General features: G+C 38.8%; 3 protein-coding genes across 4 annotated transcripts; 2 read left to right on the forward strand and 1 right to left on the reverse strand.

The window, feature by feature from the left end:
* Nucleotides 1-1,094: 1,094 nt before the first annotated feature.
* On the reverse strand, nucleotides 1,095-4,861 carry BRL2 (BRI1-like 2). The gene has a single exon (XM_021965507.2). The coding sequence runs from the start codon at nucleotides 4,641-4,643 to the stop codon at nucleotides 1,233-1,235; it is 3,411 nt and encodes a 1,136-aa protein (XP_021821199.1). The 5' UTR covers nucleotides 4,644-4,861; the 3' UTR covers nucleotides 1,095-1,232.
* Nucleotides 4,862-10,007: 5,146 nt separating this feature from the next.
* Nucleotides 10,008-11,927, forward strand: LOC110762816 ((1S)-1,7-diacetoxy-luvungin A aldo-keto reductase-like). Of its 2 annotated transcripts, none has more exons than XM_021965503.2 (4): nucleotides 10,008-10,460; nucleotides 10,583-10,829; nucleotides 10,947-11,132; nucleotides 11,258-11,927. In XM_021965503.2, the coding sequence occupies exons 1-4, from the start codon at nucleotides 10,114-10,116 to the stop codon at nucleotides 11,480-11,482; spliced, it is 1,005 nt and encodes a 334-aa protein (XP_021821195.1). In that variant the 5' UTR covers nucleotides 10,008-10,113; the 3' UTR covers nucleotides 11,483-11,927. The 2 variants fall into 2 exon arrangements, with proteins under 2 accessions (XP_021821195.1, XP_021821196.1); XM_021965504.2 differs by having other exon boundaries at nucleotides 10,016-10,460; nucleotides 10,947-11,126.
* A 149-nt stretch (nucleotides 11,928-12,076) lies between these two features.
* Nucleotides 12,077-14,866, forward strand: LOC110762809 (uncharacterized). The gene has a single exon (XM_088246567.1). The coding sequence runs from the start codon at nucleotides 12,682-12,684 to the stop codon at nucleotides 13,414-13,416; it is 735 nt and encodes a 244-aa protein (XP_088102693.1). The 5' UTR covers nucleotides 12,077-12,681; the 3' UTR covers nucleotides 13,417-14,866.
* The last annotated feature ends 440 nt before the right edge of the window (nucleotides 14,867-15,306 follow it).

Below are 15,306 nucleotides of genomic sequence, written 5' to 3' on the forward strand. Positions count from 1 at the left end.
CCAGTCCAATCACAACTGTACTCATCATGTACCTGCAGCATATTATATATATGTTAATCAGAATCAGACAGACGAACACAATTATTATAATAAAAATAATAATCCCGAAAGGAAAGGGTAATTAATTGAGAGAAAGAGATCAAAGAGATGGAGATACTGCTAGGAGTTGAAGTCCTTGACCCAATCTTGACATGCAATGCAAGGCATGGTCAGTATTTGAGTCAGCTGCAAGGACGATGAGAGAAGTTAAGAGGAAAATCAGGCACAGGACTCTCAGAACAAGCGCTGTGATTGCCTTCAAATTCAATGCCATGGAATTTAACTTTTTTGCGTTGGAAATATGAACACACTATTAATTGTGGCGTCCGATATTTTATTTTAAAAAAAGAGCAGTCAACTCATGTTGTCTATTGTCTCTTCATTGTGGCGTATGGACACAACTCATGTTGTTTTTGGTTTTGTAATCAAATGGGATAATAAATCCATTAATCAAGGAAATATGAGGAGGTGATGCTCCGCTAACTAAGGTACTTAATTTTTTACTTTAGGCAGTAAATATATTGGCTTCAACCAAGAGTTACATTACCTTTTACAGTGACTAAAAAGACAGCCACTATTTATAAATAATAATAAATAAAAAACAAAAAAAGGCCGTCCCCTAATTACATTTGTCAATAGAGAAATACGATAGATTGCATTCATAATTCAAGCCTGTATTCAAGCCTAAAGACCATTAACCACAATGACCAATACAAATAAAACATAATAACCATAAAGGGTTAATAATAATATATAAAAACTTGTACACGGAGTATATAATTAGGAATGAACCATTAATATTCATTTTAATTAAAAAAGTTTAAAATCCTAAGTAGAAATATCGGCTTGAAATAGGCCCAGGACATGGCGGGCCTACACCTTGACCTTTTACCAAACCCGAATACCCGACTTAATTTACTGACTTTTATGATCAAAGTTCTTATTAGCCCCAGTAAGTAAGTTTTGGAAATTCTAAGCCGCTATGCTCTGTTGCTTGCTTCCAATTAGCCAGTGGTCAACATGTATAGCTAAAGAAGAAAATAACGATTTGCAGAGTAGGTACAAGAAAATCATTAATATCCATCTGAGCAACAAATCTTACAAACATTATATTCTTACAATGATGATGATGATGATGATGATACTGATAAACGTACAAGAAACATACTCCCCTCCCTCCCCTGTTTCAACTTTCAAGCACTATTGCTGCTTCCATTTGTTGATCCAGGCATCAGCTCTCTCAGCATGGCCACCACCTGCAACATGTTAGGCCTCTTGGATGGGAAGTCATCTACACACTGCAGTGTTATCTCCAAATACCTCACCATCTCTTTCACTTCTTCAGCTTCTGCTTCATCAGTTCCTTTGGTTACTGAAAGCAACTCTACGTCTATCACTTCCATCTGTTTCCCTTCTCTCACCTTCATCTTCGCCCATCCCACCAAGTTTGTGTCCCCAAAATCCTCCTTGTCTGTTGGGCGTTTTCCAGTCACAAGCTCCAACAGGACAACCCCAAATGAGTAAACGTCGCCTTTTGCAGTGCACCGGAAACTTTGGTAGTATTCAGGTGGAACATAACCAGGAGTGCCTGCTAGAGTGCTTACGCTTAAGTGGGTGTCAAGAGCACTTATGAGCCTTGCCATCCCAAAATCAGAAACTCTTGCTTCCATTTCATTGTCCAACAACACATTGCTTGACTTCATGTCTCTGTGTATAATGTGAGGGATGCAATTGTGGTGGAGGAAACAGAGTCCTTTTGCTGCACCTCTTGCAATCTTTTTCCTTTCCTCCCATGTTAGAATCCGCCTGTCACGTGTCTTTGTTCTTCCATGGAGCATTTCCTCAAGGCTTCCATACTCCATGTACTCGTATACTAGCAGCCTCTCTTCACCAATTTTGCAATAACCCAATAAGGGCACAAGATTCCTGTGCTTGATCTTACCCAGAGTTTCCATCTCGGCCATGAATTCGCGGTCACCTTGGCAGCTTAACCGTATAAGTTTCTTGATTGCAACACTTGTCCCGTCTTTCAGCGTTGCCTTGAACACTTCCCCAAAACCTCCGCACCCTATAAGACTATCTGCTGAGAAGCCATTGGTTGCCTCAATGAGTTGGGAGAACTTGAGCTTCCTCAGCTGTCTTTGGAAAGTTGCAACATTAATGCTCAAGGGTTCTTTCTCTTTGTCAATTTTCCATGTGGTGGCTGCATGGGATGCTTGCAAGCGATTAAGCATCTTCACCTCCTTTGCTTCCTTTCGCCTTGTGCGCATGGCAATTGCCCACACAATCAGAACACAGACAGAAGCAAGAGAAATCAGAACCCCCAAGACAATGCTGTTAGCCCATGATGCAACCGATGGCCTTCGTCTTCCTTTGCCTGCATCCTGGTCACTTGGAGTGGTGGCTGGTTGGTCATTGCTGCTCTGGCACTCAGGTAATGGAACCCCACAGAGTCCAGGGTTGTTAGCATACTGGGTAGCAGGAAGTGTACTGAGCTGCCCTCTTGTGGGAATTTCGCCCGTTAATTCATTGCTGGACAGATCAATTTGAACCAAGAAAGATAGGTTGGAGAATGAATCAGGGATATGACCCTGCAGTCTGTTATGGGATGCATCAAACACCCCTAAATCTTTGAGCTTGCCAAGTGATGCAGGAATCTCACCTGATAACTGGTTGTGCGATAACTCAAGAACTTGTAATGCAATCATGTCCCCCATTTCTTCTGGGATTTTCCCACGCAGCTGATTGTAAGAAAGATCAAGATACTCCAGCGTTTGGTACTTCGTAAAGAGACTCAGGACTGCGCCAGAGTACAATCTGGTGAAATCACAAGTCTTCAGTGTTGGGTCCTGCTGAAGCCTTTCAGGTCGGATTCCGGCAAATTCTAATAAACCTCCTACTCCTTTACAAGAATTCCCAATATTCCGTACAAACACCAACGTATTGCCAGAGAGAATTCCGCTCAGGGATTTGGCCCCAAGCTGCCTCCCAAGTCGAGGTGGGATCTCTCCAGTGAGTCTGTTGCTGTTCAAATCCAACCAAACCAAACTGCTGCAATTGGCCAGTTCTCCTGGTATCTGCCCACCCAAGCTATTGTTCCCAAGTTGCAGAACAGCCAGTCTTGTCAAAAGGCCAAATTCTTTCGGGATTTCCCCACTTAGTTTATTGCTTGTGAGTGATATCCATTCGAGATTACTGCATCTGAACAGTTCAACTGGGATCTCACCAGTTAGGCGGTTATTGTTGAGAATAAGATCCTTGAGATTCCTGCAGTTTCCCAAGTCTGGTGGGATTTTTCCCTCTAAGCCATTGTACCATGCTATTAGCTGCTGCAAATTCTCCAGCTTCCCAAGCTCAGCTGGAATTGAGCCATTGAGATAGTTTAAACTGAAATCAATTGTCTTCAGCTGTGAACATTGTGATAGTTGAGCAGGGATTTCTCCAACAATGAGGTTGTCTGGCATTCTCAGCTCCTGGAGTGAGGAGGCTCCTGGGCATATGTCTGGGGGGATGACACCAGATATTTTATTAGAGCTCAAGTCTATAACCTGTAGACTTTTGCAAGCTGATATGGAACCTGGAAGTGATCCAGTGATGATGTTGTTACTCAACAGCAAGCTCTCTAAGGAGCTAAGATTCTGGAAGATAGAATCTGGTAGGGGACCTGTTAAATTGTTGTTAGACAGATCAAGAAGTTCCAGCACAAAACATGAGGAAAAAGTTGCTGGAATTGGACCAGTAAAGTTGTTATATGAAAGCTTAAGTTCGACAAGTGAAGTGCATGCATTTCCCAACTCGGGAGGTATCCAACCAGTGATCTGATTGTGAGAAAGGTCCAATCTCTGTAAACTGGTGAGTTGCCCAAATGATCTTGGGATTTCTCCCGTCACATTGTTGGATGATAAACTCATAGTTTTGAGACTGGTGCAGTTTGCCAAAGACATAGGAATGGAACCCGTTATACGGTTTCCTGACAAATCAAGCTGCAGCAAAGAAGGGCAAGAATATTTCTCAATTTGCAAACCCGAAATTGGCCCGGTTAGATTGTTGTAAGAAAGGTCGAGAGTCTGAAGTTTGTCAGAATTCAATAAGAGATCTTTGGGCAGAAGACCTGTCAAATTGTTGAAAGCAAGGTTTACAAAGACGAGGTTTGGACACTTTGAGAAAAGATTCTCAGGAACAACACCAAAAAGTCCATTGAAAGATAAATCAAGCTGTTTCAAAGCATATGGGAGCTGAAGCAGAGAGGTAGAATTTACACTGAATGAATTTGTTGGCAGTTTTAAGACAGAGAGCATATCTAGAGAAGCCAAGGGATCAAAAGAGATTGTCCCCACAAGGTAACACTCGGTGAGATCGAGCTGAGTTGCTCGGCCCATAGAGCATGTAACTCCATACCAGGTGCATGGATTCCTGCCAAGCTGCCAATCTGTCAAAACTTCATTTGGGTCCTTCTGAATCATCTTTTTGAACGTGAGAAGAGCTTCTGCATCAGTCTTGATCGACGAAACACTTTGTTCAGCTGTAGAAACAGAAACAAGGTCTACCAAGACCAGTATTATAGAAAGATGAAGAAAAAGCTGAACTGGATTAATGCTCTCCATTGATGAAACAAGTTTCAATTCTCAGGAAGGCAATTGAGAGAGAGAGAGAGAGAGAGAGAGAGAGAGAGAGAAAGAGTGTAATGTGTAGAGTGAGAGAGTGGTGACTATGATGAGAATTTGTTGTGGCAAAGCAAAGGGGAAGCTTAGCTTTAGGAAAAGAAGTTGCTTTTTGTGTTTTATAAAATGAAAAGGATGGAACGTGGGAAGGAATAAGAAAAGAAGGGAATTGGATTGAAGTTGGTGGTGGGTGTATACTTATACGGTTTCTGAGTACCATGAACTGTAGGGAGAGAGACAGAGGGGAATGTAGTGAGGGGTTGATTTGACTTTTGGTCAAAAGGGGTAGGATCCACATACACATTCCACAGACAGGTTCTATCTAAGATCGGCGCTATATTAGTATATATATAGCAAAAAAATAAATAATATTGGGGTGTGCATGATCAAGGGTCACTTTTCTGTCAGTGAGCGTGAGAATGTTCCCTATTAGGAATGTGATAAGATACACTGTGCGGGGATTTTACAACGCGCAAAGAAAAGAAGTCACTTCCCCATTTGAACAACTCATACTTGTCTCTGAGTCACAGTCATGCTGCTGCTGTGCTGCATGCATTTCATCCACCACTTGCTTGGTTTATTAATATTTCTAGGAAGTACGATCTATTGATAATTGTTTAAGAAAACACTTTTAACTTCCAAATGGTTTTTTTTTTGGACGAAAACTTCCAAATGGTTGCTCTATTTGGTTTTGGTTGGTTACATGACCCAATTAAGATTCATTTCATTCCTTGAGTTCACCTCTATTGTATTTGGCTGAAGGGTTCCATTTTCTTTTTTCAGTTCCACTCAAGGTCATCATTTCCTTTATTTTTCTTTATTTATAAATTAAAATTTGAAATCTTGACCCTGCTGTATTTATGGTCGTCTGAACATGATGTAGAATAAATGACTGAAGCGATAGTAGAGGCAAAACTGTCAAGCGCCAACTCCTCTTCTATCGCTTCAGCCATCTGTTCTACATTAGAACAACTGGTAGATCATACCATTTTAAGCCTTCTGCTACATTTCCATGGCAGACATGCACTCTAGTTTGAAGTTTGAACCCATTTTGGCATTCAAATAAACCCAGTTTAAACCCATTTGGTAATATAATCAATATCCAAAACCGACTGAGAGTCAAATTAGGCATAGTTGAGCTTGTATTATGGAAGAGTGAGGAAGTGATACGGTTCAATTGGTGAAACATTGCCCCCAGCCTGAAAAAGATAAAAATAGAGATCGAGGGAGTGAACAAAAAAACAGAGGCCCACATATACAGGGGAAACATCAATGCACTCTGTGGTTAATGGCATTTGGCATGGGAGGTTATGATGTCCCCAGTTGGTTCCTCTTTTGCTTTTCTTTTTTTGTTTTGTTTTTGTTTTTCTGGTTGGCAAGCTGGGCTGAGCTGAACCTGAGCCCCTTATCCTATTCGAAATATTCATCCTTCCAACCCTCGGATTGGTTTAAAGTTTTGAACCAATTAATCTGGACTTAGAAAAGTTATGACTTTATGGCTGGTTTTGGGACCATCCTCTGCTTTTGTTTCACTTTGACAGTTGATGGGATGATGTATTCTTGGATTCTGAAATGTAAAGTCAGCTAGTAGCCTAGTGCTAGCTATATAATGATCTTTGAATGAAGCCTTGATATACACAAGCTAATTTACTTACTGGTAACATTATCTACCGCTTCAACCAAACTCCTCCCCATGGTAAACACATCTTAACCAACAGTAAATCCTCGGTAGTCAAATGGAAATGGACCAAGTGAAGATACAAGATGCTTGTGCTACAAGTTACCCGTTTGTCTAGTCAAATGTAGATGTACTTGCAGTTGCAGAATATGATGGAAACACGATAAAGAAACTTCCCATGCATATCAATGAAATTAATTATTCTTTCTTCCCAATTTGAAATTGGTTTCAGTTAATAATCGCAGATGTGAAGCATTCTGTTAGCCTGTTTTTCAATTATTAGTCTCCCCCGACCCAAATATGCTTTTGAGTTTACACACACTCTCTCTCTCTCTCTCTCTCTCTCTCTCTCATCCACAAAAATGAAATAGGGATTTGAACACAAATATGAAACAGGGAAAGTTTCTTAGTACATAGTTGTATACATGTGAAACTAGAAACAGGGTTTTAACTGCTTCACATCAATCAATCAATCATATGATTAATGATGGTAATATATGTTAGCATATTATGGTGGTGAGGTGGGAGACCGCAGCCGGTGATCCTCCGCAGCATAAAAAGAAATGCCCTTCCTTAAAGTAAAGCCTTAAGGATGTCGACGGATGAGCATATGTATTAATATTAATATTAATTAAGCAGATTAGTGAGTGCCCCCTCAAAATTTTCAACCCAATATTAATTCTTTGTTTCTCATTCTTGAGAGAGAGGCTCAGACCCCTCCAATGAGAGAGACTACTTGTAGTAGAAAGTAACTAGAAGAACCAGGGAAATCCACTCCACTCACTCCAAAGTCCAAGACTGTAGAGACACTGCACAACTTAATGATAAAGCAGGATTGCATCTTGACCGTAATAAAGCTATTAGAATCTGTAATTATTACATTTATAATTAGTGCCCAACTTTGTCCTTGTAACAATCATTTTCGTTTTGGGGCCTGTTTGTTTATACATGAAACTTTGGTGCTGATCTTATCGCTTCACTTCACACTAGAGTTTTCTGTCTTGTTTTCCTTGGTTTCCCTCCTCCATTTTACCATACACATACATGTATAGTTTGTATGTGCCATTTTTGTATCTGGAGTTTCTGTAAGCACACCATCTTTCCTTTTCTGGAGCAATTTGTTTGGAACAAACTAATTCTTTCTTTCTTTCCCTAGTTTGCTTCGAGCAATGGGGGCACTTACTTAGGCAAAGTGGCAAGTGGAAAGGCCATCATATAACTAAAGGCTTTCAACCACTTCTCAGGCTTTCTGCTCAAAGCCTGATCAAAGATAAAAATGTGACTGTTTCTTTTGAGTACGTATAATTAAAAAGAATCATTATCGTCTTCACAGTTTGGTCAACTCTCTCTTAGGAGAAAAAACCCTTCACTTTAAATCTTTCTACTGGATGGATAGATAGATAGAGCCTACCTGACAACTTTTGACGCAGAAAAGAAGCCTATAATTTGTATTTCTTCTATATCTACCAGAAAACAAAAGAAAACAGAAAACGAAAATGAGCCTCACATTTGAAAAATTGAATTTGATATGGTTGATGAATAGGCAATTGAATCATACAAATATGATATGTAAGCCACTCAAGTTTACTGAAAATATGAGACGGACGGTCCCTATACATGATAAAAATCCCATCCCATCCCATCAAAAGCCATGAAACTTGGGAACACCTTTACCCCAACAAATACTTGCACGCCAAGGGAATCATCTTCATCATTTGCAAAGACCTTTTATTTCATTGAGGCCAAGATTTTATACAACACAACACAACACACCACCAAGACAAAGAGGGAGAGAGAGAGAGAGAGAGGAAAGTTTGAAATTGGAGAGACAAGAGGGATGTGGTTTCTTGGGGTCACCACCAATCATTTGGATTTATGTAAAAATGCAATTAGTGGGAAGTGATATATATCAGTCGGGGCCCTTTGGCGTGCCATCAACGACAACTTTGGTCTTACCCCTTGAACATTTGTAAACCCTTTAATTTGCATCAAAAGCCACACCCCAAAACAACGAGAAATACTACTTCCCTTATATATCTTCATTCATCCAAAACTCATCAATCATATCTTTTTTTTTTTTTTTTTTTTTACGTAGTAATTAGTCATCCCTTATAATAAAGTTATAACTTACAAGTGTTTATCTTAATTATTAGCTAGGTTTAGTGTTAATCTTCTAGTCCTTTGAATTAACTTTGACTAATTAATAGACTTCTTCTAGCTAGGTAATATTATTAAAGATCCTCAGAGAAGGTTTTGGTTTGAAAACAGTTGAGTGGGATTCATTCGATCAGCAAGAAGATCTAGGTAGGGCATACCTTGTAATCATAAGTTATGGGCAGGCTTAATTGTTGGAAATTCTATCTTCCATTCATCGAACGCACAGTATTTATCCATAACATATGTCAATAAAAGTAAAGGGGCATTTCATTTTGTGCTCTCATTCGATATATATTTGACTTTGAAATGTAATGCTAGACCCTAGAGAGATGAGAAATCATTTTGCATGTGATAATTAACAGTAATGCTCTCTTCTCTGACTGAGATTATTACAGTCCAACTAGTCCAACTTTGTCTGTAAACTCCGACTCTTATACAGGGAAAGTTCCTTGTCATTTTAACTTTGACCTGGACTGCATTATACAATCAGGGTGATGGGCCTTTTAAAGTAATGATAACGGCTTGGTTATTGGGCCTTTAATTTTTATTTTTTTATGACACAAGGGTTAAAAACCCCCAAACAAAACCTACACAACGCGAATTAAACGGGCCCTAGAGACCCCAAGCATATTATCAACCAAAGCCACTCCAGCCCAAAGAGGCACTGAATCAAACCAACACAAGCCTATGTCCAGATTATAGCTTCCATTAGCAAGACATTGGGCCTTCAATTTGAGGTAGAAGAATTCCTTTGATCTCCGTTTGAATGAAGGAATTTAAAATTACATAAAATTCTTAAATGACAGAATTTAGATCTCTATCATTAAATTTCTAGTAATTAATAATTTCAGTATTTGGATTTATGTATGTCGAACTTTGTAAATGACCGAAATTACAGTGAAAATGAAGTCCTGCTCAATTAGAATTGTGAAATGACGACTCTTTTGGCGGAAATTAAATTCGGGAATCTCGATCCCCAATTTTCACGATTTTTCCCACGTCATTTAATAAGTTCCATGTTTAAGTTGCCAAACAATGGAAATATCAATTTCTTCTCTTCAATTTTCGACTTTTAGCTAAATCCCGAGTTATTTTCCTCCATCCAAATGGAGGGTTGGTGGTGCTTCTAGGACTAATAAAGAATGTTTAAATGGGGTTGAATTTAAGGAAGCAAGCCTAAGATATCCTAGGTCTGTTTATGAGATTGTGAGAAAGGATTATGACAAAAAAAAAAAAAAAGATTTTGAGAAAGGAAGAAAGAAAAAGAAAAATCTTTTATGAGATATTGTGCAATGCAATGTCATGCTCATGTAGGTGAGATATTCTAATAATATAAAATACAAAGGAAATGGACATTAAAATCTCTCACCTAACCTATGGCTATAATAAGTTAGAGTCATACTGATCAAATCATCCAGATGACTAGATAATGCATGGATGGTGTACATGTTGCCACATTGTCGTCCATTTTTCTGAAGGGTAATCACCAAACACTAAATATGGACCATTTAAGTTTTAGCTGGTTCCGCAGCGACTACAGAAGAGAACAGCACAAGCCTGTGGAGATCAAAATTGAAAATGGGAAGAAGCAATAGAAATATTCCGGAGTTGCCAGTGCCAGTGCTGAAGCTGATGGTGCCAGATGGTAATAAAAGCATGCCAGTGATAGGGTTAGGGACGGCTTCATATCCTTTTGCTTACAACGAAGCCACAAAAGAAGTCATTCTCAATGCAATCAGAGCAGGCTACAGGCATTTTGACACGGCTGCCGTTTACAGAACAGAGCAGAGTCTTGGGGAAGCCATCTCCCAAGCCCTTTCTCTAGGCCTCATCAAATCCCGGGATGAGCTTTTTATCACTTCCAAGCTTTGGTGCACTGATGCACACCCTGACCGTGTCCTGCCTGCCATTCACAACACACTCAAGTAACTAATTACTTGATCAATTAACATTCACTTTCAATTCATAATACATTTTCATTAATTACAAATTTTGATTCAGTTTGTATATTGTAATTTGTATGTGTGTGTATATAAAATATATTCAGGAATCTAGGATTGGAGTACCTTGATCTGTATCTGATACATTTTCCAGTGGGTTTGAAGAGAGCTGAAAGCTCTGAATATCCTTTTAAGAAAGAGGACCTTGTTGCCATGGATTTCAAGTCGGTGTGGGAAGGCATGGAGGAGTGTCAGAAGCTTGGCCTCACCAAGTCCATAGGTGTCAGCAACTTCTCATGCAAGAAGCTAGAAATCTTGCTTGCTACTGCAAAAATCCCCCCTTCAGTCAACCAAGTAATCACCCAAAAACTATATATATATATATATATACACACGAATGATTCAAGGCAAGAGTACTTAATTATTAATCTGCTGGTTTGATTATAATTTGCAATTAATTTAAATAACTAGGTGGAGATGAACCCGCTGTGGCAGCAGAAAAAGCTAAGAGAGTTTTGTGAGACGAAGGGCATAGTGATCACAGCCTACTCTTCATTGGGGGCAAATGGAACACCTTGGGGGACAAAGGGAGTCATGGAATGCGAGGTGCTCAAACAGATTGCGGATGCAAAACGGAAAACCCTTGCACAGGTACAGGTGCACTCACGCCCTATTTAATTACGAAATAATTACCACGCACAATCCTGCCGGAATGATTGCATTTATTAAATTAATGAATGATTCTGGGTGCTCTTCTTGTGCATGCATAAATCAAAATGAAGGTTTGTCTGAGATGGGTATACGAGCAAGGGGTGAGTTTGGTGGTGAAGAGCTTCAATAAGGACAGGATCCAAGAAAATATTGGCATATTTGATTGGGAGCTGAGTCCTCAGGAAGTGGATAAGATCAATCAAATTCCACAAAACAGAGGATTTACGGCAATCAACTTCATTGCAGATGAAGGTCCTTACAAGTCTGTTCACGAGTTTTGGGATGGAGAGATTTAATCATCAAAATTCACCTATCGAATGTTGAGAGTTAAGCTGCATACTAGCCTCGAATCAAGCTGCAGATGTTAATCCTACAGATTGACAGTGAGGAGGATGAAGAAATCGAAGGAGCTGAAGCAGGCACGGACCTTAGTGTAGCTTCACCTGGGCTACAGCCCGGGGGGCTTTAATTTTTTTACAGTCCAAAGTAAATTTTAGCCCGCCTACTCTTTAAAAAAAATACCCACATGTCTTGGGTTAGGGCATAAATAGATATGATATATAGGTTAAAGGAATAAAAAAATAACAAATGTTTGCCCTGGGCTTGGGTAGTATAAAAATAAACAAACTATATATAATTGTTTGTTGGTAAAGAATACTATATAATTTTATTATAAGAGAGAACTAATGTTTTCGGTCAAAGGGAGAAATAGAGCTGATGAGAGAAAGTGTGTTTTTAATACTTTTTGTTTGTTTGTGTTGTATTTAGGCTTGTTTTTCTTCTTCATTTTTTGAAAAATAAGACGTTGCCTCTTCACAACAAAAAATTTAGTATTTAACATGTAAATTTTGCTTAGTTTAACATAAAATAAAATTCACTTGTACCATTGAGTTGAACATGAAATTTTTTCGTACCTTCGTACCTTGAAGATTTAACCCGCCCCAATTTGGAATCCTGGGTCCGTCCCTGAGCTGAAGAACTTTTCTTTTATAGTAATAGCCGTTATAGGTTATGTCCAACGGCTAGTTTTCTTACTATTTTGGGAAACTCTACAGCTGTCATTCTTAGCTGTCTTAGTCCTTTCTACCGTAACGATTTCTAGCCTAGGTGTAAGAATCGTAGCCTCCAATGACCTTGAATGGCTGGAGATGAGTCCTTGTGTCCTAGTTTTTTAGGATCTGTTTTTGGCAGCTTGTGTCATGCTTATAGTCTGCGTTTTTGGCTCTGATGCATACACAAGAAAATCGACTGAAACATTCTTATTCTCTTTGACTTTTTCTCTCCTCTGCATACGTTATTTACAAAAGGTTTTATTTGTTCTGTAAATCAATCAATAAAACCAGAAAGCTAAATACCAAATTCTAACATGGTATCAGAGCTCCTGGTCTGATTTCACAGAAGGGGCGTGAGCTGTGAGAAAGGGGGTTTTCCTGAAATCTCTAAAAGGGATAAATGTTGCTCTTTTATTGCGTGGTTCACTGAGACTCACATAAAAATGGTGGGATCAGGTTCTGCAGGTGGAGATTTACGAACTCCACAGTTTAATGGTGCAAACTATGATTTTTGGTCAGTAAAAATGGAGACTATTCTCATAGCATATGATCTATGGGATGCAGTGGAGATTGGAGTACAACCACAGCCGATTATTGAGGAGGAAGCAGGCTCTGAAGGAGAAGAAGGTGAGACTGAGCAAATCCCAGTGGAAGCACCTACTATCTCCAGAGAAGATAAGATCAAAAATGCCAAGGCTTTGAGTCTTATTCAAGGAGCACAAACAGATGAACTCTTTCCTCGCATCAGAAATGAGAAGATTGCAAAAGGTGCTTGGGAAATTATGAGAAGAGAGTTCAGAGGAGATAAAAAGGTAAGAGTTGTGAAATTACAAGCTATTAGAGCTGATTTTGAATATTTGAGAATGAATGATGTTGAATCTCTGGATGACTACTTGGCTCAATTTTTTGAAATTGTAAACAACTTGAAGTCTCTAGGCGAAGATGTAACAGAGAAAAGGATTGTCCAAAAATTGTTGATGAGTCTAAGTAGGAGGTACAAGTCCATAGTGTCAATCATTGAAGAAACCAGAGACCTTGACACTATTAGAGTTGAAGAAATTCTTGCATCTATCAAAGTCTATGATAAGAGAGAGGATTTGCATGATGAAAGGGATAAGTTGGCAGGAACTGAGAAAGCTTTTAGCAATCTCAGAGTTGGAAATAATCAAGCTTCTTAAGCTAACAAAAGTTCTCAGGGAAGGCCTAATCAAAAATGGCCAAGGACAAAACAAAAAGGGCTCAAATTGGTCTCAAGGTGGAAACTTTAACAACAATAATGGCTCTAGAGGGAATTGGAACAACAGTTTCAATTCACAAAACACACAAGAAAATAGACTGAAACATTCTTATTCTCTCTGACTTTTTCTCTCCTCTGCATACGTTATTTACAAAAGGTTTTATTTGTTCTGTAAATCAATCAATAAAACCAGAAAGCTAAATACCAAATTCTAACATGGTATCAGAGCATTTGTTGAGCTACAAAGTGGATTCAGTTTAAAGAAACTAAGAAGTGACAGAGGTGGAGAATACACTTCACATGAATTCCTTGAGTATTGCAATGATCTTGGTATGGAAAGACAACTGACTATTGCCTACTCACCTCAGCAAAATGGGGTTGCTGAGAGAAGAAACAGAACCATTTGTGAAATGGCAAGATCAATGATGACTGAGAAGAAAATTCCTGTAAAGTTCTGGGCTGAAGCTGTTGGTACTGCTGTATATCTGCAAAATAGGTGCTATACCACTACAGTTACAGACAAAACACCATTTGAAGCTTTCACAGGAAGAAAACCAGGTGTAAAACACCTAAGAGTGTTTGGAAGCATCTGTTACAGTCACATTCCATCAAATCTTAGACATAAGTTTGATGACAAAGCAAGCAAAGGAATCTTTATGGGTTATGGCAGCTGTGAGAAGGGTTACAGGATCTATAATCTTCAAACTGAGAAGATCCACTACACCAGAACATATCATTTACGGCGCACAAAGCACGCCGTAAAGTGTCATTCACGACGCAAGGCTGCAAGCAGTAAAAGCCCTCGTCGTAAATGATATTCCTCAATTACGACATGTTTTTCCAGTCGCAAATAATCACACGAAAATCACGCCGTAAACCTTATTAAGGCGTACATATAACGTCGTTATAATTACTTTAGACGGCTTGCAATGTGAGCCGTAATTCAGTAGAAGCAATTACGACATGCAGTGTTTGTCGTAAATGAAGACTATTGACTAGCAATTACGGCTTATTATGTATGCCGTGATAGGGTTTTTTTTTTTTTTTTTTTTTTTTCTTTTTCTAATAATAAATCTCATGTTGATTGTGTCATGTCATTCAATACCTGTTACCTGTTAAAAAACTCAAAATTTATAAAACCATTGCCATCTAACCCAGTATTAAAGAAATAGATATCGAACGAGATTAATGAAGGCGTCCTTGTGCTTGGATTAATCAATAGAAATTTTCAAATACAAAAACATAACATTTGATTGATGAACTGAAGCACCTAATGTCAATAGAGCCATACAAAAAAGACCAAGCAATTTCCATAGATACTAAGCAGCAGCGAGTGTAGTGGCTAACGCTCCAGCCCTAGTGTTGGTAGTTGATCATTTCCTCTCAGCAAACCAGCTTCTTGCTAAAACATCACCCAGAAAAAATAATGAAAATACATGAGTAAATACACTTGAAAATTACTGAGCAATCTGTTAGTTGTTGATCATTTCCTCTCAGCAAACCAGCTTCTTGCTGAAACATCACCCAGAAAAAATAATGAAAATACATGAGTAAATACATTCGAAAATTACTGAGCAATCTGTTAGTTGTTGATCATTTCCTCTCAGCAAACCAGCTTCTTGCTGAAACATCACCCAGAAAAAATAATGAAAATACATGAGTAAATACACTTGAAAATTACTGAGCAATCTGTTAGTTGTTGATCATTTCCTCTCAGCAAACCAGCTTCTTGCTGAAACATCACCCAGAAAAAATAATGAAAATACATGAGTAAATACACTCGAAAATTACTGAGCAATCTGTTAGTAGTTGATCATTACTAAGCAATGTG

The sequence above is a fragment of the Prunus avium genome, chromosome 1 (genome assembly GCF_965620075.1).
Source record: "Prunus avium chromosome 1, drPruAviu1.hap1.1, whole genome shotgun sequence".
NCBI classification, from domain to species: Eukaryota; Viridiplantae; Streptophyta; class Magnoliopsida; order Rosales; family Rosaceae; genus Prunus; species Prunus avium.